At 38.8% G+C, this 23,882-nt stretch overlaps 2 protein-coding genes across 3 annotated transcripts in view; both read right to left on the bottom strand.

The window, feature by feature from the left end:
• Positions 1-2,524: 2,524 nt before the first annotated feature.
• On the bottom strand, positions 2,525-17,465 carry LOC111154388 (methylsterol monooxygenase 1). Its single transcript, XM_022513928.1, has 6 exons — positions 17,391-17,465; positions 11,699-11,984; positions 7,240-7,388; positions 6,052-6,178; positions 4,704-4,858; positions 2,525-3,995 (listed from the first exon to the last, which is right to left on the bottom strand). Exons 2-6 carry the CDS (start codon positions 11,951-11,953, stop codon positions 3,800-3,802), a joined length of 882 nt encoding a protein of 293 aa, XP_022369636.1. The 5' UTR covers positions 11,954-11,984; positions 17,391-17,465; the 3' UTR covers positions 2,525-3,799.
• A 3,993-nt stretch (positions 17,466-21,458) lies between these two features.
• Positions 21,459-23,882, bottom strand: part of LOC111154756 (kelch like family member 2) — a 106,291-nt gene continuing 103,867 nt past the window's right edge. For both annotated transcript variants that reach the window (XM_022514651.1, XM_022514658.1), the window contains 2 exons: positions 23,735-23,878; positions 21,459-22,585 (listed from right to left, as the gene is read on the bottom strand). In XM_022514651.1, the coding sequence (XP_022370359.1) occupies positions 22,557-22,585; positions 23,735-23,878 (173 nt within the window). In that variant the 3' untranslated portion in view covers positions 21,459-22,556. The remainder of the gene's footprint in view (positions 22,586-23,734; positions 23,879-23,882) is intronic.

Genomic DNA, 23,882 nt, shown 5'->3' with positions numbered 1-23,882 from the left:
AGGGAAATCCCAGCTCTGCAGGCAGCTCAGCCACTCACAACCTGCATGCCTTTGACCATATGAATGCCACTCACTGAGCCTCTGTTTCAGGTTGAAAGATTAGCATGAGCAACGGCACAAAGGGGAAGCAAATGGTGCAAAATAGGTATCTTTGGCTAAAAAGGGGTGGCGCTCCATAGTAGAATGTGCCAAGTGGCGACAGAGGAGTGCTGCCGATCCTGGCACGGGGAGAGCAGTGAGAAACTGGTCACCTGAAGCAAGAATAAGACCTAGGAATAGGAAGGAGGGGGTGGTGGGGTGAGGCTTGAGTTGGGTCCTTAAGAATATGGAGCGTAGGGAATTTTTAACAGAATAGCCAACATGTGTTGCATATGGCAACACATACTTCCCATGGAGCATCTTACTGAATCCTCACAAAACTATGGATTACTATTAGCCTCATTTCATAGATGAGGGGATAAGCTTCGAGGAAGAGGAGGGGAAAGGCTCTCCAGGAAGCTTCTGTTACCTGGAGTGAAGGAGTGAGAGATGCTGTCATGGCATCTGTGGCGGCTTTGTCTCCCTCCTGTTGCTGTTGCTGCAGTGTTGGCTTCAATCTCCCAAGAGCAAGCAGCTCCGGTGGTTACTTACCCTGTGCTCTTCTTCTCCACCACCGGCCCTTTCCGTTCCGTACACAGTAAGCATGCATCTGTCCCCTGAGTTTTCTGATCTTCTTAGTAGGTTGAAGGCAGTTTCAGATCCTGGATTTTAGCCTCCCACATCCCCTTCCTTTTGACACGTGGAACTCGACAGCCTTCTAAGTATGCATCCTAAAGACATTTCATGTGGTCCTCCAGTGATTTTAGGTAAAATGTCAGAATTGGAGGCACCTGGGTGGCTCAGTGGGTTAAGCCTCTGCCTTCTGCTCAGGTCATGATTTCAGGGTCCTGGGATCGAGACCTGCATTGGACTCTCTGTTCAGCTAGGAGCCTGCTTCCCCCTCTCTCTCTGCCTACTTGTGATCTGTCAAATAAATAAATAAAATCTTAAAAAAAAAAAAAAAGAATGTCAGCATTGGACAGTCACCTGCTATTCCTGTGACGAAAAGCACATCATTCTTCAGAATACTGGCAGAGAATATAATCTTCTGGAAGAACGGATTAGGATCTAAATCCTCAGAGATGAACATACAACCATCTGACCATCCGCTCTTAAAAATGGTTTAGTATTTCTCCCGCTAGAGGGGTATGGGACTTGAATATGGATTTCATAGTCTGAGGCTTTCTGTGAGAGCAGAACTGGGAGCTGCGGGACAGAAGGAGGTCTTGTGACCTACTGCAAACCCAGGTTTTTCTAAAGGTCTAAATGTCTTTAGCCAGAATACGTAGAAGAGTAAAATACTACTTAATTGTGACATGATAGATGTAACTCTAACATACTCTGCTAATCATTTTAGCTACAATATTAACCTTAAGCTTTCCAATTTCCACTTCAGTGAAGTCCAACGGATAATCCAACAGAATATGTTGTGATTTTCTAGAGTAGAATCAGAGCTTTGTGTTGTATTTGTACTCTAGTCTTCGTATGTTTTTTGTCAAGCACAAACAGAAGAGAGATAGAAGCTAATCCAGGTAATTTTAGAAGAGGTCTTGCCAGTAAGTCGTATTAAAATTTGTTTGTGCTAAAGTGTTGGGTATGAACCTTATTTTCCGGGTAGCTACTGGTTTAGAACTTTCTTCTCAGAAGACTGTACATAGTGAGGGAAAAATCTGAAAACCTATCCTGTGAGATTTTTCTAAAAGATGCAAGTCTCCATTGTAGTAAACGTAGTGGCTGCAAGCACGGCTTCTGATGTCAAAAGGCTAGCCCTGTGATCTTAAGTAATTTAACCTCTCAGACAAATCCCTCACATGTAAATGGAGAAAATGGCATTTGCCTCAGAGACTTAAATGAGATCATGCATTAAAAGCTCACAAGAGTGGGCGCCTGGGTGGCTCAGTCAGTCAAGCAACCTACTCTTGATTTCAGTTCAGGTCATGATCTCGGGATCCTGAGATTGAGCCCTATGTCAAGCTCCACGCTCATTAGGGAGTCTGCTTCTCTCCTGATCCCTCCCCTTGCTAGCCAGCACTCTCTCTCCCTAAAATAAATAAACTTTTTTTTTTTTAAAGCTCATAGCAGAATTCAGGGTATACAGTAAGCGCTCAGTAAATTAACTAGTGTGAAAAGAATGAATTAGGCATACCAAATTGTTTAGTACCATTTCCAACGATAGAGGTCACCCTCTCCCCAAGTACTGAGTCACCTTTAACTAATGCAGGTGTCTGTGCATTCCATGAATATTAAAGAACAAAAGGTAAAGATTAAAGCTTCTATAGATTATCTTATAATTGAACCACAAGATTTTAAGCATAGCCCCAAAATCAGTTTGAGAATGAAGAGCTAAACCCACACCCATGAGAGTAGGGGAAGGGACAGAAAGGGAAAATGGAAAGGGTCATATGGACTAGGTTCGAGTTAGAAAACATGGTCTAGCAGAATATTCTCAGTTTAACTTTCTGAATCCTTATTTGAATCTTCTTCACCATGTGTCTTCAAAAGAAAGAAAAGACACTTACCAGGAAACGACTCCATATTGTAAATAAAAATTTGGTACTAACATATACTAAGTTAGAATTACCAACTCTTTGAGTTAGAATCTAGATACCATTTAAAGCTTTAAATAAGCTTTAAAAAGTTTCACTCTATTCTTCCCTCTGTACAGAAAGCATACATCTTCTAAAAGAGAAAAGAGCTGTCTTAATACTAGGTCAATGGAATTCCCCACTAACATAGCCTGATAAATACATGTCGAAACTGCCCAAAAAGTTCAGCAAATGAAGCACTTTTTAAAAAAGTAGAATTATTCCTTTTATTGCAAAACAATAATATAATGATTTCTGTACTTTTCTTTATAAGAATAAAATAAAACAACTGATGTTCAAAATTGGAACCCAGATAATCAGACAAAAAAATCACATTTATTTCAATAGTTCAAGGTGCAAATACAGCAAGTCAGTTCACGTTTCAAGATACAGTTTTAAGTATAATGAAAACTTGATATACAAAAATGAAAGGGTAAATAGCAGAAATAAAGCTCAATTTTTTAAAAATTTCAAGTAACCCGAAAACCTTTAGACTAAAATATTCCACTTGTAATTCAGAAATGCCTTAATTTATAGACACCAGTAGTACAGTGCAATCCCAAAGGACTTCTCAAAGAAAGAGAAGCACCCCAAACCAGTCGGCTCAGGACAAGAGTGAAGTTCTCCATGCTGGCTCTTCCTGCTTCGGCAGCCTCACTCACGCTGTCAATTGATATGGTTCAACCCATGATACTTTGATGTTTAGGCAATTCCAAAAAATGTTTAAAGTTCAATACGAGGCCAACACCCTACTAAGAGAGTTTCTGAAATGGCCACTATATATTTAGAAGATTTTAAAGACCAATTTCAACTTCAGGCCTATGATACTACTGGGAAAGACATAGATTAATACTTCTTCTATTACTTAAAACCTTTCTGTAAGGTTAGCAACATGGCCTTTACCACTTCCTTATGAAAAATCGTACTTAAATACATATTTATTTATTTCTACATATACAGAGCTTTTATGTAAAGTAGAAAAAGTTCCCACTAGGAAGATAATTAAAGGTTGTTAATGTTCTCTGTATCACTTAGCAGCCAAGACACATGTTTATTTCTGCTCTGCAGAAGCAATGTTAGCTACTTGCTTCAATTCAGGAAAAGTGTGTACCTTCAGGAAGGTTTAGATGAGATACTTATTCAGTCTTTTTCTCAATCTTCTTCATCTTTTCATTGTAAGCAACAAATTGAGAGTCTGTTCCGAAAATTCTATCCCACCATGTAAACGTTGAAGCGTAGTTTCCGATGAAGTTCATATGGTGGAAATCATGATGCCGAGAACCAGCATAGAAAGGGATCAGATTTAAAGGGTTGAGAGGAATGTCATAACCACTGAAATAAAAATGATCAAGATTTTTAAGGAAATAAATACACTTCAAATAACTGACATTTTCATTGATAGTAACATACCTGTTAACTAATTCAAATAACATTCCACTTTACCTAAGTCACTTTGTTTCTGACAGGTTGACACAAGACAAAAACGCACAGAAAAATGGTACATATTCTAGAAACCATTTTCAGAAATTAAGATAAAAACCTTCAAAGATCTATGGAACTTAATTATTATACAACAGGGGATGAAATGAGGGGTTATAAAAATAAATCTTAAGCACAGATTTTCAAGAATTATTTTTCTTTTCTGTTTTAGAGGAGCTTCCTCACCACAGGTTCTTATGCCCGGGAGAGTATATGTCCTTTAGGCAAAGTTAAATGAGTATCAAGCACTAAGAAGGTTAAACCCGAGAATCACTATGTAGCAACTCTTTTAGAGTATTATCCTTTATTTCCAAAAACAAATCTAGAATCTGATAGCCACAACTGTAGAGCTCTGAAGCACTCGCCCCCTCCCTTCCTCAGGAAGCTGAGAGGGCAGGAGGGAGGAGACAACAGTGGAAGGAAAGAATGAAGGAAGGAGATATCCTTTACAATTTAATCTGTCCTATTAGTCTGCTTAGAAATAAAGATGATCTTATGACCATGAAAACACTGGCATTTTATATTTTGATACCTTACATCTGAATAGAAACCATAACCCACCTATGGACGTCAATAGTTTCTATCAAACGAATAGTCACCCATGCCCAAAGGAGAATGACGTGATCACATAAAAGCATGATTCCAATGAAAAATCCAGTTCCAAGAATCAGAGTTTCCAAGGGATGTGCATACTCAGCTTCCATTCCAAATGGAGCCTAAAATAAATACGTAAGAATTCCTTAATATATTGTGACTGTTAATTTTATGTGTCGGCTTAACTAGGCTATATAGTGCCCAACTGTTTAGTTGGTCAAACACCAGCCTGGACATTGTTATGAATATATATTATAGATGTGACTAACATTTAAATTGTTAGCCTCTGAGTAAGGGGGATTATCCTCCATAATGCAAGTGGGCTTTATCCAAAGAGTTGAAGGCCTTAAAAGCAAAGACTGAGGTCTCATGAGGAAGAAAGAATTCTCACTACCATAATATGGAAACCCTGCTTGAATTTCCAGTCTGTGGTCTGTCCAATGCATTTCAGATCTGCCAATCCCCACAATCACATGAGCCAGTTCCTTAAAATAAATGTGTGTATCTCCTATTGATTTGTCAGAGAACCACGACAAATACATATATTCTAATTTATGCATACAGTTTTATCAAATTAGATTGTTTCTTTAAGTAATGGCAATATATCTAGCCATACATATATAAACAAATAACAGTAATTCTCAATAAAAACACCTTTTTGTTCCTACCAAACATCAAAACATCAAGGGATGTCCTTAATAGAATCTCAGTAACTGACTCTGATGGTTTAAGATAAAGGTATTAAACAACTGACTTAAATTCCAATTTTGGTTTATGCTTCTGAATTTGTTTTGCCAAGAAAGGGATACTTGATTTAGCATTCCACGTAATCAGGGCCAATGTGGAATATATGACATAATCAGTCTGATAAAGGTACATCAAAGCAGTTCTGATAAAATAGGTTTTTGTGGGCATCAGAATGAGGTGGAAAGGTGCTCATTAAACAAGTCGGTAACACTTTTAGAAATTTAAAGATGACCCATTCATTGTTTTGGGGTCCAATTTAAATAACCTTAATATCACTATGGTCTCTATTCATCTGCCACATACCAACCAGAACAGGAGAGTGGTCTGGCCCAAATGAGAGACTGAACTATTTCATGTTAACACTTTCCTTGAACATTTATAGAACTGGCCGTGTGTGTGTGTGTGTGTGTGTGTGTGTGTGTGTGTGTGTGTGATGTTCTTAACATGTTCATGCCAAAGAGAAAGAAATAAAAACATCATTGACAATTTTTTTTAAAACCTCAGATGATTTTAAAAAAGCATTTTGCCTCCAATTGAAAAAAATGTATTAAAAATAATTCTAACATACCTGAAACTCATGATGAATTTTATGAATATATTTATATATTCTTTTGTGGTGTAAGAGCCTATGCAGGAAATAGTGCCAGGTATCCTCAATCACCGCACAGCCAAAGCATTTTGCCAAAAGCAGGTACCTTTAGGATGAAAATACTGTAATGAGCATAAAATAACTTCTACTTAAGTGATCTAAGCTTTTACTTGGGATCACTGTTTGAGGAATTACATGAACCAAATACCCACTAACCAGCTTGACTGACCTGGATACACAGATCAGCAAACTCCCATAACTGCTATGTACAAAGTGGCTCTATAATAGCACCTGAAGCAGACCACTATTCCAATTCTAGTTCATTTTTAAAAATTCACAGGCACAGGGGCGTCTGGCTGGCTTAGGAGATAGAATATGCAACTCTTGACTTAAGGATCATGAATTCAAGCTGAATGCTGGGTGTGGAGCCTACTTAAAAAACAAAAAACTGGAAAATAATTTCACATGTATAAAATCAAAGTTAAGAAACAAAATCTGAAACTTCTAGGAAAAGAGTAATATTGATGAGGGACTTGAACTGAGATTATCAACATAAAATCATCACTTCTTTCCACCAAAGAGAGGGATGTAAGTGCAATGGGCAAAATATATTTATATACAAATAAACACATACACAAAAACTCTTATATAATATATGTTACAATGAAAAAGTATACATCTATATAATTGGTATATCTCTATTCAGGTTATGTCAAGAGCAGACAGTTGAATACAAACATCATTTGAACACAACTACTAGTGCTCAGGTAATATATATTTGTTCCTATATGCACACAACTTTTATAAACCTCACAATTACTCTCTCTTTTCTTTTTATTCACTTCAGACTTAAAATGTAATATAGTTTTTCTTGGTATAAGTGGGTATATCTGTATAAAATTTTATAAAGGATGCTAACAAAACTTATCTGACGTAAGAAATCACTTTCCAAAAATATCTAAATAAATAACTTTCCAATAAAATATTACATTAAAACACAAAGACAGGAAAATGGGAATGTTTTAAGTTTCTACTATGGCTTACTTTTCTATGTTTTAATTACTTCTAAAGTTTAGAACAAACAAATGAAGAAAGAAACATGAAGAATTATTTTAATTAGATGATAAAACATGACTGAGTATCAAAATCAAATCTTTATATACATACCATCTTGGCATTCTTTCCCAATCATAAGGTATATTAAAATACTCTGTAAAATAGTAAGTTCCACAGATCAAAGGAAGCTGGATAAAAAAGTGATTAAAGAGAAGTACTTTAAAACATTTCCACTGGTTTTCCCATGTTTCTGGTTTATCCTATGGAGAAAAAAAAATCACAATATTTAGCATTAGCCTCAGCTATCAGTAGCTTGACTTTATACTTAGAACGAATTTTTAATTGTTTCTGTAATGTTTCCAGATAACCTTAATTCTACATTATTTAATTAATCTTACGATGTGAATTCTGTATTACAGTGACTGTGTGACAGTAACTGAGACCTAGGAATCACAGCCTCCTCCCCTTCTAAATCCTTGACAACTGTGATCACTAGTTTAAATAGGTAAAAAAGGGGCGCCTGGGTGGCTCAGTGGGTTAAGCCGCTGCCTTCGGCTCAGGTCATGATCTCAGGGTCCTGGGATCGAGTCCCGCATCGGGCTCTCTGCTCAGCAGGGAGCCTGCTTCCCCCTTCCTCTCTCTCTCTGCCTGCCTCTCTGCCTGCTTGTGATCTCTCTCTGTCAAATAAATAAATAAAAATCTTTTAAAAAATAAATAAATAAATAAATAGGTAAAAAAAAACTGTTAATAGACAAACCCAGGTGTAACGATCTCAAATGAACCAAAGAAACACTACAGAGTAACTGTCCAGTCTTTGCGTCCCACATCATTCCCTTCTGTCACCCAGGAATCTCAGAGCACAAATGCGTGATGCTCAGAGCACAGGTGGGTTCTCCCAAGTGTGCAAACAGTCCTGCAGGCGGTACTGAAGCCTTTATTACAAAGGGAAATCCGTGCTGTCAGCCATTCAGTGGTGTTCTTTCCCAGAAATTAGCATATTTTTGTTCACATCTGATGACAGAATTATAAACTCTGGGCTGGAAGAACTTCGGAAATGGGTCCAGTGGTTCCCAAAGAATGGAGACCTACTGCCCACAGATAAGTGTTCAGAGATGAAAGCCAGAATGAGAAAAGTAAGATCAATATAATAAATATTTCAAAAACCTCATCAGGATATCAACTGGCTTAGCAAGCCATATAAAAAAACTAAATTTATTCAATTTAAAGGGCTGCAGTTAGGGGTGCCTGAGTGGCTCAGTTGGTTAAGCATCTGCCTTGGGCTCAGGTCATGATCCTCCTGGGACTGGCTCCCTGCTCAGCAGGGAATCTGCTTCTCCCTCGCTCTCAGCCCCTCCCCCTCTTGTGCAAGTGCATACTCTCTCTCTCTCAAATAAATAAATAAATAAATTTTCAAATGGCTGCAGTTAGATAAGAAAAAGTACTTTTGGTTTTACAAAAAGATGGTGATAATAAATAATAGTTATTGCTTTGTTTTCAATGTCCTTACTTAAACATTTAGACTTCTGCCAATGATACTTTTTTAACTAAACCATAATATCCCAAGTATGGAAACTACTGCTCATTAGCAGAAGCCCAAAGAGGTCAACCACCTAGTAGCCCAGGATCACACAGGCAGTGATTAGAACCAGGACTAACTAAAAGCTAGGTCTCCAGTTCTGGACTTAAAATTCTCCTTCTTGTTGTTGTTCTTAAAATTCTGAGTTCTCTTCCATAATAGGGGGAAAAAAAAAAAAAAGGAAAAGCATCCAATTGATAACCAATCTAGAGAGCCAGTCTCCAATCTCAGGGCCTTCACCAACTAGTTAGCTGGCTCTGTAATGCCCACAATTCAGTTTCCTTAACAATAAAATGAAGGGATTAGACAAGATAATTTGTCATTGGCTATCTCTGAGATTATCCGACCTCACTACTCCAAACCTCCAGTCTGTGACTGAGGACAAAATATAAATCCAGCTTGGGCAATTTCTCCCTAAGGACCATGTTTAACAGGCTTTTAATATCCTAGCTTGAATCTGATACTCATTTAGCTATAGCAATTAACACAAAAATTTATCAATTATGACTAAAAAAATCACAGTGTGGACAAATTAGTTTAAAAAATAGTGAACAATGAAATACAAATACCTGGTGAATATCAGGGTTTACCATATTTTACTTTATATATAACTACAAGTTAATATGAAGGAATACTACTAGGAAAACTGACTCCAGAAAGAATGGTTTCAGGTGTACCTGAGTGGCTCAGTCGGTTAAGCGGCAGCCTTCCGCTCAGGCCCTGATTTTAGGGTCCTGGAATCAAGTCCCGAATCAGGCTGCCTGCTCAGTAGTGAGCCTGCTTCTCCCTCTGCTTCTGCCCCCAGCCCCTATGTACTCTCTCTCAAAATAAATAAATAAAATCTTTTTTTAAAAAAAAAGGAATAGTTTTAGTATATACCCCCTGGAAGAACATTCCTAGAGAACTAGTAAGACATCAGACTTTCTAAAGTGCATTAACTGTCTGGTAGTCTATTCCATTTGAAAGCTGCTATGCTCATCACCACCAGCAACCTCTTCCTGTATCCTCAGTGCTTCAGGGGATCTTCCTTTGAAATAAATAAACTTGTGATTAATTTTACTAATTTTGTTGCTTATCTTTAAACCCCTTGTTTTGTGAAAACCTATACTGCTTTACTATCACAATTCATTTTTGTACTAAGAAGATCCAAAGCAGGGATTTTTAATGGTTGTGAAACTGAAAGAAGGACAAGGCAATGTGAAGCCACACTAACCAGCCTTTCAATTTGTTTATAAATAACTACCTGTAACCAACTAGACAACTACTTGTATTGTCTTTTGCGACAGTTTATTTTAAAGTCATGCATAAAACCTTAACTGAAAAAGGCCTTTCTGGAAAAGTTCCCACCTCTGACTAGTGAGTCAAGGGCAGAGGGGAGGAGGAGGACAACAAGGATGCTCTGACCTGGCCAGACACACCACGTATCAGCCCTATAAACAACTACGTGGTGACACGTATTTAATCTTAACACATTTATCAGTAGGAAAGAGGATTTCAGAACGAGAGGCTAAAATGTGATAAAATCTGATTATCATGGCTCTGAACCCAAGGACAGTTGAAGAAAGTAATTGCTTAGGATGTTGGGAGCATTCTGCTGATTTCTACCTCCATGGCATGTTAGCAGGCTGTATTACCTGACTCATTAAAGAACCTGCAAAAAGAAAAAAAAAAAAAAATCTCCAGAATCACCCCAAACATGCATGAGAACTTACACATCCAAACTGAATTCTGCCTTTCAAAGCAGGCCTTGTTATAAAAAGCTTTTGGAACGTCTGTCCTTAATTTACAGGATACCCCTCTTTGGGCATGTCCCTTTTTATTTCCTCCCCCCTTTCCTTTGGCTTAGAGTCTACTGGCCTGACCCCATGGACTACCCCCAGAAAGGATCGGCATCAGCACTTGAGTGAGCACTTACAGTGAGACTCACTGGGAGAGGCAACGGGGCTAGGAGACTGATGGGGGAAAATGTGCACGATGACTGCCACCTGGTGTGTATTTGGTGAGTACAAATCATTCTCCACAGGTCAATGCTCTCAAGATGTCCACTTTCTACCAAGACCATGTGCCCCTGAGTTTTAGTTTGGCATGACTTTTTAGAAAGTAAACAGCAAGTATTAGACACTACCACGGGTTTGCCAAGTGCTGATAACTCATCTCTGATAAGCGAGTTTGGACTCTGTTCTGGACACCCGGACAAGCTCTAGTCTTCACAGGGCTAGAGCTCACTATTTCCTCCATGACTACAATGGAGAAGAGGCACTGTGTCTATCTCAACATTTTGTCATGCATGGTGGGAATCTCAAGGAATTTAGTACACTAAAGCAAATATCTAGACTCTAGGAGCATGATGACATGAATCCTGCAGAACCACCATTATATATTTAAGGAAAAAACAAAACTTTTAATAGCCCTGATCAAGATCTTATGATATTAAACATACACTAATGGCTGAGACATTAGGAGATGGAGAGAATTGCAAAGTATCTACACATGCCCATAATGTCTCTTTCCAGCTAGTTTAAAGATCATAAACCCAAATTAGATAAATGTCACATATACTAAAAGCACAATTTAAAAAATTATTCTTGAAACATTATCAATAATAATCTAGCACTGTCCAATGTGACAGGAACTAGAAATATGTGGCTAGTGAACACTTTAAATATGGCTAAACTTTGATGGGCTAAAATTAACATAAGACACCCAATTCCAAAGACTTTTTTTGTGAGAATATTAACAGAAAATAACCTACTAAGTACTTTTAAATTCTGATTACTTGTTGAAATGTTTCAATTTATTGTATTAAATATTAAAATTAATTTCCCTATTTCTTTATACCTTTTTATGTATTCTATCAGAAAATGTAAAATTACATATGTTCCTTCTATTTCTATTAGACAAACCTGATCTAGGTTCTCTCAAAACAAAGTTACATTTACTTTTAAAATATTCGACATGAATGATAACATTTCATTGCAAGTACATCACACTCACCTTTTGAATTTTGTACTTTTTCATGTAAGGTATAAATTGAAACAAAAATCCAGGTAAACAGAACAAGAAATAAAGGACCTCATGAACTATCAAAGATCCCCATGTTGCAATCTGGAACTTTGTATAATTATCCAACATATAGTTCCATGCATTTTTAAATGGTTCTTGTAGAGGGTTCTCAGGTAAAAGTGAATCTACATACTCCACAGCCAACGATGCTGAACTAAAGATGCTGACACTTTCATTTGTTGCCATTTTTCAAATCTCTGCAGAAAGCCTTAGAATTCTGTAAAGGCAAATAAAAAATAAATTAATAAATAAGCAAGCAAGCAAACCAAGTAAGCCAAACAATGAAATTCCCAGAAAATAATTTTTAAAATTCATCTTCTGATAATTTTAAAAACAACAAAGGTATAATGGATATCATCACCATGACCATTTGCAGACACTGATTTATGAGACTCTTCTTAATCTTAGGAAACAAACCGAGGTTTGCTGGAGGGGAGAGAGTAAGGGAATGGGGAAACTGGGTGATAGATATTGGGGACAGTATGTGTTGCAATTATATAAAACTGATGAATCACAGACCTGTATCTCTGAAACAAACAATACATTATGTTAAATTAGTTTAATTTAAATAAATAAATAAGCCAGCCAGCCACGTGTTGGGGCACCTGGGTGGCTCAGCCAGTTAAGCATCCAACTCTTAGTTTCCGCTCAGGTCATGATCTCAGGGTCATGAGATCTAGCCTGCCCTCTGCCCTCCAGGGCAGAATCCACTTGAGATTCTTTCCCCATCCCTGCCCCTCCCTCCATGCTACCGCCCCTCCTCGCGCGCATGCGCTCTCTCTCTCTCTCAAATAAATAAATAAAATCTTTTAAAAATAAAAATTAAAAGCCACATGTTAACTTTCAAGAGCAAGATCTAAAAGAACAACAGTAGAGAAAGAACTTCAAACTATCTTTAAAGAGACTTTTCAATGTGGTCTCCATGGAAAAACTTGTACCTTCAATCTGCAATGATGGAGTTCAAGTGTCACTTAAAACCAAAAAAACAAAAAGCACACCAAAAAACCTATAAAGAAAAAGTGTGCCAAATAAGACTACATAAAAATTAAATATGCTTGTTATAAAAAGACAATTATAAATAAAGTCAAAGATCAAATGGCAAACCAGAAAAAATATTTCCAAAACTTATGATAAACGGCTGCAAAGTGTGCTTTAGGAAAAGACTAAAAACCCAATAGAAAAATGACAAAGGCCATTCCCAAGGGGTTCACGGAAAAGTAAATACAAATGTTCACTAAACAAATAAGCAGCTCAGATTGAATACACCCTAAAACAAAAGTCTTCAAAAGTTTCAGTGTTCAGGAGACAGTACTGGCAAGGGTAACAATTTGGGGAAACAGGCACCATTATACATTGTTGATGGAAAGATCAGTAGGCCTTTGAAGAAAAATTCACAGTACTTGTCACAATTCCAAAATAAATATACCTTTTGACCCAGCAATTTTCTCACTCACAAAGAAGCATTGCTTATAGCAGCAAAAACAAAGAAAAAAGGAAAACTACAGAAATAAGCCCATTAATAAGAAAGGAGTTAAATAAACCCTAAGTCCTTCCAGAGACAATTATGCAGCCATTTCAAAGAACAGGAAAATCTTTATGTTCTACATAGAAAGATGTCCCAAGATACAATGTTAAGTGAAACAGCAAGTTGCGGAATAATGCACATAACAAGAGCTTCCCCACCTAGTGTTTGTGAAAAGGTTCTATACTGTGCACGTTCATGTTTATGGACAGATGGATGGATGGACACATACCCACACACAGGAAATGTATGGAAGGATATCTGAGGAACAATGGGAACAATTGAGAGTGATGACTTTAAGGAAAAGAGATCAAGAAGTAACAGATACATGCATTTGCATTATGTGCACACTCAGTGGGTGGGGGGGTTCCATTATGGAGGAGAAGCCAAAAATTTTACTTTCCATTTTATACCTTCTTACAATTATACTTACATACTCCATAGCCAAGGATGCTGAACTAAAGATGCTGATACTTTCAAGTTTACAAAAATGTCACTTTCCTAAAAATGTTCACTGTTGTTCCCAATTTATGAATTATGATAGACTAAAACCAAAAATATTTTATTTTTTAAAAAGATTTTATTTATTTGAGAGAGAGAGCACGAGAGAGCAAGCAGGGGCAGAGGGAGAGGGAGAAGCAGAACCCCGACTGAGAAGGAAGCCCAGTGTGGGACTAGATCCCAGAACCCTGGGATCATGACCTGAGCTAAAGGCAGATGCTTATTGTTCCCATATTGACCTTGGACCCCTTCCTCATGGAGGATACTGGGAAGATTAGCTAGCTTCCTCAGATCTCAGAATTCACTTAGAATTTTGTCCTACTCACTCTCAAATGACTTGTACTATGGAGGCCACAGATACATCCTGGGCCATCCCAACCTCAAAATTTCTCTTTTCTCACTCACCCTCTCTGAAAGGGACTAGTCTTATGTTCTTATTTTACCTGGGAACTTGTCTGTCACTTATCCTTTCTCATCTTTCATTTCTCCCCTCTTCACTAAGTCCATCCTCTCAAGTTTAAAAACATATTCAAGTCTTCATTTCTAGTGAAAAGTTTTCCTAACCTGTATTCCCTCTTCCCCAAGCCACTGTCCCTCTTCCTTTTCTTTGAACCAACTTCTTTCTCTAGGGAGAAATCAACAAAAAGCCTTCCCCCTGCTTTGCTCTTACCCACACAATCCCCTCAACTACTTGCAATATAGTTCCCGCTCACACCAAGATATCTTCAGTCTTCTAACTTCAAGGTAAAAGTCATTCCAATTCTCATTTTTCATGAGGTTGTTGCCAAATGTGGCAATGAACCAACAACACTTACTTGCTGTGTGTCCTTGAGCAAGTTACATAACCTCTCTGAGCCTCGGTTTTATCATCTGCAAAATGTACACAGTAACAATAGTAACTAGATCGTGGGGATCTTTTCATAGTGTATATATATATTAAATCACCACAATATACATTAAATATCTTACAATTTTACCTGTCAATTACACCCTCATGAAGCTGAAAAAAGAAAAACAATAGTTCTAATGGGTCCAAGACCTAACACACGTGAAGTCCTTAACATAGGACCCAACACATAGTAGCTACAAGAAGCTAACAATTTTGAGCACTTCTTACATGCTAGGAACTGTGTTTTTTTTTTTTTTTTTAAAGATTTTACTTATTTATTCGACAGAGATCAGAAGTAGGCAGAGTCAGGCGAGAGAGAGGGGGAAGCAGGCTCCCCGCAGAGCAGAGAGCCCGATGCGGGGCTTGATCCCAGGACCCTGAGATCATGACCTGAGCCGAAGGCAGAGGCTTAACCCACTGAGCCACCCAGGTGCCCCCAGGAACTGTGTTTTAAGAGTTCTGTATGCTCTCTCAATATATTAAAGACTTTAATCCCTACCACACCTTCATGAAGTAGGTAATTTTATTATCTCTTCTATAATTGAAAAACTCAGGTTTAGAAAGAATAAACAACTTTTATAACCCAAGTTACAAAAATACTAACTGGGGGAGCCTATGCACTCATCCCTTATGCTCTACTGTAATCAGAAATAACAAAGCACACAAGAAATATTATAGTAAGAAGGGAGTACTTCCTACAGCTTTCCCAAAGCTCCTTAAAGATTATTCTATACATAATGTCTTCATTTTCACATTTCCCATTGACTCTCCAGCTATTACAATCGGCTTTCCATTCTCTTCACTGCACTGAATTTACTCTTACTAATACAATCACTAAGGATCTCCTAGCTGCCAAATCCAACAAACATTCTTTGCAGTTTATTTTATTTGACCAATCTGAAGATCTGATACTTCTCTCCTTAAAATACTCTCCTTCCTTGGTTCTTGGAATTCACATGTATTCACTCTGATTTAATTTATGCTACTATGTCAGCTACTATGCTAGCTGCTGTCCTCACCCCTGATATCAAAATATAAACTCTAATAAGGAATACAAAGCAAAAACCAGACTATCATAAAATTAAGTGATAAGGACAATAACGGGTTGGAAATACAGAGTGCTAGAACACAGAGGACCAGGAAAGAGTTCTTAAAACAAGAGACCTGGAGCATAAGGGGGAGGTGACCTCATTAAAACAGAGTAAAGTAGGGTGGGGTGGGAGGTACAGGGAATGTTTTGAGGAGAGGGCACATCAGATCCAAATACTCAACCAGGAGATGAGAAAGAAGACAGCGCTTTCTGATTTAGTATGTTTATGCTACCGCTTTTTGAGAAAGAAGACTTGGGAATGGAGGTTAGTTTCCCAAAAATGTTTTCCTTACCCCTTTCCACATATTTCAGAGTACCTAGCGTGATGGCAACTATTTCCTGTTTTAAAAATACACTGACATGCACAACCTTTCTATCCCTAGCCCTCTCTCCTAAACTCCAGGTTCTGATTATCTAAAACTCTACTGGCCATCTCCAAAGAGACCGTTCAGAAGCCCATCAAACTCAACATGTCCAAAAGTTCAACAACTGCCCCCTGCATCCCTGCCCAAATACTCTACCTTCTTTAACCTCTAATTTGGTGAATTGCACCATCACCTATTTAGTCATTACCGAAAGAATGTTCTAAGTCTCTCCTGTCTCTGCTGCCTAAGACAAGCCTTCAAAATCGCTCCCAATTTAGAGATACTTGGTTTAATTAACATTCAGGAGTTCACTCTCCCAACACAAGAAAGTAAAGTGGATACACGTTTGCCAAATGAACAAAAGCAAAAACTAGGAATTAAAGAGGAGAGGGGAGGGGGAAATAGTGAATTTTCTTTTCCTTTTCTCATCCTGTGCAACTTGATGGAAAACCTACTTTATCCTCAGAAAAAGTTAGTTCTCCGTGGATTCTCTGAGGAAACCCTGAAGTTTAGCTGTCTGAGGGCGGTCAGCCTGTGTCTGTCCTTTGGCCCTTTACCTTCGCTGAGCCCGGACTGCAAAATTCCCTCATTTGCTGGAGCTGCCCAATCTCGAAGTTTGCCCTCCCGAAACGATACAATGCCAGGATATTATCTACACAGAGGAGTTAACCCCCTTCTTCGTACAAAATTCAAGGGAGTGCCTCCCTTAAAGACAAAGACCAAGGCCCTCAGCGAAGCAAATCAGGTCCTGCCAGGCCTTTCCCCACCCTTCATCTATCGTATCTTCCACCTCAACATATTCTTATATTTCACGTGTAACAGACACAGCATTCCCTAGCCGGTGATGCCACCCTATCCAACTCCTATTCATCCTTCAGTAACCTCCGTCTCAGACGCCCTTCCCAACCACTCCACTCCGCAACTGCACGAAAACAGAGCTTATCCCCCGCTAGTGCTTCCGTGTTTGTAAAACATTCTCATCACTCTTTCACCCCCACGCTGTTAACTATCTCCTAATATTTCCCGTCTTCGAGGACTATAAAGCTCTTAAAGGGCAAGAAACAGGGCCCAACCCCGATTCCATCATTTAAGACTTCGCACCGCTTTCATCCGCTCCCTCTGGTAGCCGTCCTCATATCCGGCACTGACGCCCCGAGCACCCACTCACGCCGGACCCCGCTCCCACCACGGAGCAGCTGGCCAGAGACAGCCTCTCCCTCTTTCTGACATACCAGCCTCTCTTCCAGCCCCCTCACCTGAACGACCGCGCGGGAACTGCCGGACACGGCGACCCTAACTCCACCAGGTGCTGCAGCCTCGGAACCTGCCTCTCCGCCTCGGGGGTGGAACCAAGAGCGCGAGGCCGGCTTCTTTTGCCGTTATTGGCTTGTGAGCGCTCCCAACCCGCCTTCTCAGCACTGTGATTGGTCCTCGGTATTGGAGGCATCGTCTGACTCGCGTGAACGAACCCCTGGCGATCCCAGCCATTGGCTCCGCGGATGGAGTGAGGATAGTGAGACCGAGACGGCTAGCCAGTAGCCAGCGCCGCAGCGCGCCTGGAGGCGGGGAAGCGCGAGGACGCGTGACGGCGTGAGGGGGTGGAAACGGACGGCTGCTACGTGGGGGCCGCCGCAGGGAGTTGCCTTGGCAACCGGGGTTCCTCGGTCGTTCCCGCCACGCCAGTGCTGTCCGGGTAAGAAGGTACCAGCCCGTCCTCTCCGTGACTTTGACATGTGATTTGTGTAGCAGTCGCTTCGCCAGAACCTGGAAAGAGAATAGGATAAATGCGGTTTTGACTGTTCTGTGTTTACATATAGCTCCGCCTCTCTCAGCCGTACCTTGGATTTAGATCATTCTCCTTCCTTGTTTCCCCAGCCCCAGTACCCTTTAATAAACCCATATATATACGGAAGATGGAGAATTTCCCATGCAGTATATCTCCAGCGATCATCTAGAGAGTTAGTTATCATTACCCCATTTTGCAGGTGAGAATATCGGAAGCTAGTAAAAGTTTAGAAAATGATTTGACCTAACAGATGGCAGATGGCTGCTCCCCTGAGGGGGGTTAAGGCCTTGACCTGGCCAGTAGTGCGTGGGCTGCCAGAACGCCCAGGCGTTGTAACCCCCACGGGAACGGGGAGCTCCAGAATACCGGGGGCGGGGGCGGGGCACAGAGGATTTGACACACTTGCAACTAGTCTACTGCCCTGACCTCATCTCAGCCGTCTCTCAACACTAAAATACTAATGTACAGGGAATAAGGGTAGCCTGTACAGACGGTGTAAGAAGATACAAATTTCAACCTAAGAGTGTGTCCTAAAAGTTCGCACAAAGGCACCATTTGGTCTAGTCGAAGGTACTGCTATTCAGTGGTTCAGGAAAACGGGATGCTGTTGTTTCTCTCAGGGCTATGCTCAAACTGGTTTTTCTGCCTGAAATCATCAGCCATCTCATCCCCTACCCATCAGCTATCAGTTCAGGTATAATCTGCCTGAGGAAGTTCCCTCTTGAGGGATGCCTCTCATTAGCTTCAGTGACCTCTACCCTCCCATCTAACTGTCCCATGTCTGACAAAGACATCTCTGTAAAGTATCATTACAGTGGGGTCAAATCAATTTAAATGGGATCTGCCCTTTGGGTGGTCAGAGCCCTATCTTTAGGAGGCCGGAAGAAGGGGAGTGGTGTCCTGGAGTGGATGTTGTGGTGCACCACTCAGGTCCCCTTCTTCAGGAATGAAGTAGGGGCTCAGTTACTGAGTGTTGGCAGAGAGAGCCACCTCTCACCACTGGCACACCCCCTTTCCAGGGGGCAGCGGGAGTTCACGGCTGCTCTGGTCAGTCTGGTTGATGCAGGAGTACAGTGGCTCAGCCCCTCACCAGCTCCAGAGCTCCCCCTCTTACTGGCTGAGGTTGCGGGTGTGACTGCATTTGCAGTCCGCTCTTTATCTGCTCAAACCTGCTGCGCTTTCTCCAGTACTGTTAAAAAATATGCACCATGGGTCAGATTTACCAGGATTTGTCCATTAGCAGTGTGGTAACTTCTGTGCTAAGTTTTATCTAGTACCTCTGTAAAAGAGTTTGTTATGATGGTAAATAGTATGTATGTAAGGCCACGTGCATAGTACCTGGAATACAGAAAGTGCTCAGAAAATGTTGGTTATCATTTCAGACTTGGAGGCCTACACAGTAGATGTATTTTCTGAATTAGAGCAGGTATATGTATTGGAGGGGTCAAATTACTATTTTAAATCTTGGACATTTAGAACTGAAAGGAAATACAGATAGGGCAGCTCAACTCACTTATTTCCCTACAATAAAGAAATGGGAGGTTCAGAGAATGTTAACAAAAATGGTAATTTATTGAGGGTCCTCTGTATTCCAGGCATATTCACATACATCATTTCTTTCAAATTCTATAATAAACTTGTGCCACAGACACTACACTGCCATTTTAGAGCAGAAAGATAAGAGGCAGAGGTTAAATAACATATTTAAAGTCACAGCTAGCAGCTAATAGAGGGGGGATGCAAATGCAGAGCCTTCTTGTTCTTATTCCCTTGGATTTTCCAGTACACACACTGCTTTTTTCTTTGGAGTCATGAAGCCAGGCTGGAACCTCAGAGTCTTGATTCAAAGTGTGATTCCACTCTCCCATGTGAACTCCTCTCCAAAATGAGACACTGGCTGCCATACAAGTCAGTAGGAGGCAATTTGCTCAATACCAAGCAGAAACAAGAGGCAGGCTTGTTTAGCACATCACTGTGTAATATTATGCTGTCCTTGTATCTATTAAAGGGGAAATTTCACAACCCATCAACAGCTGAGATTATAAATACTCAGGTCTTCATGCTATAAGGGAGGATAACAAAAACTAGGAATCATATGCCAGAGTGCACAAGGGAAAGGAAGGGAAGTCAAAGTCTCCTAGCAGTATATGTATCATCCACCTTAACCATACCCACCAGTGCTATTGGCCAACAAGGCACATATCCAAGCAAAGCAGGCAGCAGAGTTGCTTCACAATGCAGGTACCCAAATCTAGCCTTGAACTCCACTTGAACCTGGTGCTGTTTTCTTGACAGGATTTCTGAAATGCCTCTTTGCCTTAACTTATGGTCTTTCTCGTACAATAATAGAATAAGCCAAGAATGCTTTTATATGCCCCCCCTTTTTTAAAGGGGGCATTCCAAACCGGAAAGACAGAGGGGTGTGGGGGAGAGCAGCGTATATCCAAAGCCTCTGAAAACAGAGTTACAAATCTACCTACTGACAAACCTTGGCAAACTACTTTACAGTCTCGCTAATTAAAGCTTCAAAGGAAGTAAAAACAAAGAGATACTTGACATGCTAATACCTAAGACTTTGCTACCTTAATAGACTGCATTTCAAGAAAAGCTTAATTTATTTTTTAGATAAATCTTTAAATGATAATTCACAGATGTTTCATGGAATATTAGTGTTTGGAAGTGACTAGGAAGATAATGACACACATTTTCCTTGATGCCGCTGGAAACAGCTAATCGTGCTCCAAATTCATTAGATCTTCAGCATGTTTGTTGACATTGGATGTGCTTGGAGCCACACTAATGCAGAAATTCATTCTTTCATAAGGTAAGCAGAGGCTCTTTCTTTTTCTGATTAAATTCCTTATGTTTCCATTTATAATTAAAAGTTCAAGTAAGTATTAAATATGGTTCTATGTTTAAATTTCAGTACTCTGTATTAAACTAAATGGAAATTTTATCATAGGTCTAATTCTTGCTCTTGATTATCGATTGTTCTGGCTCAACTTCTGTTCATGCTAACCTTTTAAATTCTCTTCTGAGGCATAGCCACCGCATCCCATCACACTTTTCTCATTCTCCTCCCCTCCCCTCTGCACCCTCTCAGGGGTCCACAACCTAAGCTGTCCATCCCAATGGACAAGCTCTCAATTCCTTCAATTCCTTTGATTTGTATCAAAACCACAATTTATGTCTCAGTTGCTCTAGAGTGGGTATTTTTTCTTTGACTTACTTTTTGGTCCTTTGCTATTTGTTTCATTGTCATCTATCTTGTGCTCATAGTAGGGACATAGGAATATAAAAACTTGAAATTTCACCAATACTTGCGAGACTTTTCCCTGATGGCTGAGATAACTTTTTCTTGGATTACAATTTTCAATGACTTCACTTACTGATAACAGACTTGCCTTTTACATTCTTTTGGCAACAAGTTAAAAATGCTGATTTGTGAAGTTAGAAAACGCAAATTAAAAAAAAAAAAAAAAAAAAAAAAAAAAAATTTCTTAATATTAAAATAAATAAAAAAAAATCAAGGACAATGTGAAACAAATAATATACAAACTTTTATTCAAAGATATTCAAGAAAGACATGTTTTGGTCATTTTAAAGTGAGATTAATTGAAGATCTCAGAAAAACTGTATCTGATCAACACACATGGCTACTCACAGAAAGTTCTCTCTTCTGTTAATAGCAGCTAAATTTATACACACAGAAAAAATTCTTAAGACCATGCAAATTCAGTTGAATTCCATACATTCATTATATTCATCAAAAACCTGCAGTAATGTTCATGCCAAAGTGTTACTTTAAGAAAAAAATTAAAAATACACACCAAAACATGACCAAGATTAAACTAAAGGAAATAATAAATAAGCATAATTTATATTTTATTTAAAAAAGTTTGGCATCACACATATTCAAGTGTGTTACACCATGTTCATTCCTCAGAAGTGGCATTTTAAAGTGTTAAGCATTGTTAAATATCAAAAAATACAACTCTGTTTTACAATGTAGTACTGGCATAATTCAAAGTACTGTGCCAATTATAAATAGTATAATCAAGTTTCAAACATCTTTTCAAACATATTTAAAGGAAAGCATATAGACACATTTATATGCACACAATTTATTATACTCATGTAATCAAAGATATTTTATAAAAGCAAACAGTTTTATCCCTCAGCTAGTTTGTATACTTACACAGATTTTAATACCTTTTCAAAGATTTTCAGTTCCTGTGTATACAGATTTTCAAGAGAAGGAATAAAGATAAAATTTAATTTTACAAGAACATACATTATTTTATCATCCTTCACGAAATAATCCATAGTCATTCGAGGTTGGTAAGAACTAGTCTGTAAGAAAGCAACTGTTGTCTAAAGACCACAGAATAAGTACTGTAGTCCTGGTTTCTTATTAAAATTCAGTCAGCTGCTGCTCATTGCAGAAAAACCCTATGCAGTACTTCTACCAAAAATAATCTTCAGTATCTGAGGCCTATTAAGGCAGCCGATCTGATCTTCTGCTGAGACTTAAAGAGCAGCCACAAGTGGAGAAGTGCTAGACTCTGAGTCGCTTCAGAAATACGTGGTGAAGCTTGCTTTTCATGTGTAAATACGCCAAAAATGTCCTTCTGGCTCATAATGGCTTATCAATAACTGTGACCCCTGAGCAAAGACAGAAAGAGAACAGAAGTCACAGGCAGCATTCTGTACCTCTGAGAAAAGAGTGAATTCTTTATTATTGAAACAATAGGGACTGAATGAATCAGCGTGTTTCAAGATCTCTTTCCTCAACTTGAATACTACTATCATTTAATCTAAATGACAGTAAGATCTCTACTTAGTTATGGACCAGAACTACATCAGACTACTTAATCCAGAACTACTTTTTTGCTCTTTATGGTTATAATTAAGAGAAAATAATTTTTCTTAGGAAATATCAAAATCCACCTAATACTCAAAGGGACACAAGAAACTTTGGGGGTGATGGATATTGTCATTATCTTGATTGTGATTGATGGGTTCACAGGTATATACGTATGTCAAAATTAATAAAATTGTACACTTTAAGTATACACTATTTATTCTGTATCAGTTATATCTCAATAAAAAGCTATTAAAAATTTCACCTAATTTTGAGCCATATTATTCTGGGAGCCTACTATATATAGTTCTTCTATTAGGTGTTGTTTTGGATGATACATAAACAACAATGATGGCTAATTAGTATAAACTGGTTTCTCTCCACTCCTGGGTAAATATTAGAATAAATATTAGAATTTAAGGCAATATACATATGTATCTACCATTAGAATAATATGTAACATACAACTGTCAAGACTCAACATTATATTGATTAAAGATTATTACTATTTCTCTTACTAAGAGAATGGACCAAAAATGGTATTTTATAATTCACCCAGGGTTATGTGTAACTAAGAAAAATTACTCCACAGTCTCACTATAGTACTATCACATGGCACCCTGCCAGGGGAGATGTTGTAGTGGTCATATTTCTTGGCTATCTGAGTAATGAAAGCCTTGCCACATAGTGAACTCCACTCTATGCATACAGATTTTAGCCACATTGTTTTATTATATGATTCTGCACTAGAAAGTTTTGGGATTTTGAATTCAAATGACTGCAGAATGACAAAACAATACCAATGCTTTATTTTAGAATATATACATCCAACAGAGAATAAGAAATAAACTTTGAGAAAATTCTCCTTAGAATATTCATAATATAAAAATCATGATAATGTATTTTTTTCCATCTAATAGAAGACTGTAAGAAAATTAGACATTTATTACCTGCATAACTTCTCCCTGTGCTCATACAAGATGACACAACTGTCCATTTATCAGTCGTTGGATTATAATATTCTACAGATGCCAGGTTACAGGAACCATCATCCCCGCCAACTACATATAACAGACCATTAACTGCACAAACTCCTTT

Source organism: Enhydra lutris, unplaced genomic scaffold, assembly GCF_002288905.1.
Source record: "Enhydra lutris kenyoni isolate GAN:26980312 unplaced genomic scaffold, ASM228890v2 scaffoldscaffold3, whole genome shotgun sequence".
Lineage (NCBI taxonomy): Eukaryota > Metazoa > Chordata > Mammalia > Carnivora > Mustelidae > Enhydra > Enhydra lutris.
Note: the sequence above shows the minus strand (reverse complement) of the source record. Positions and strands in the feature narration are given on the sequence as shown.

Excerpts from the sequence above, each read along its gene's own strand:
- LOC111154388 (XM_022513928.1), bottom strand. The coding sequence starts at position 11,953 with ATGGCAACAAATGAAAGTGTCAGCATCTTTAGTTCAGCATCGTTGGCT. Across the intron at positions 7,389-11,698 it reads AAAAGTACAAAATTCAAAAG|GATAAACCAGAAACATGGGA; the intron begins GTGAGTGTGATG and ends TTTTCTCCATAG. Across the intron at positions 6,179-7,239 it reads TGGGAAAGAATGCCAAGATG|GTACCTGCTTTTGGCAAAAT; the intron begins GTATGTATATAA and ends TTCATCCTAAAG.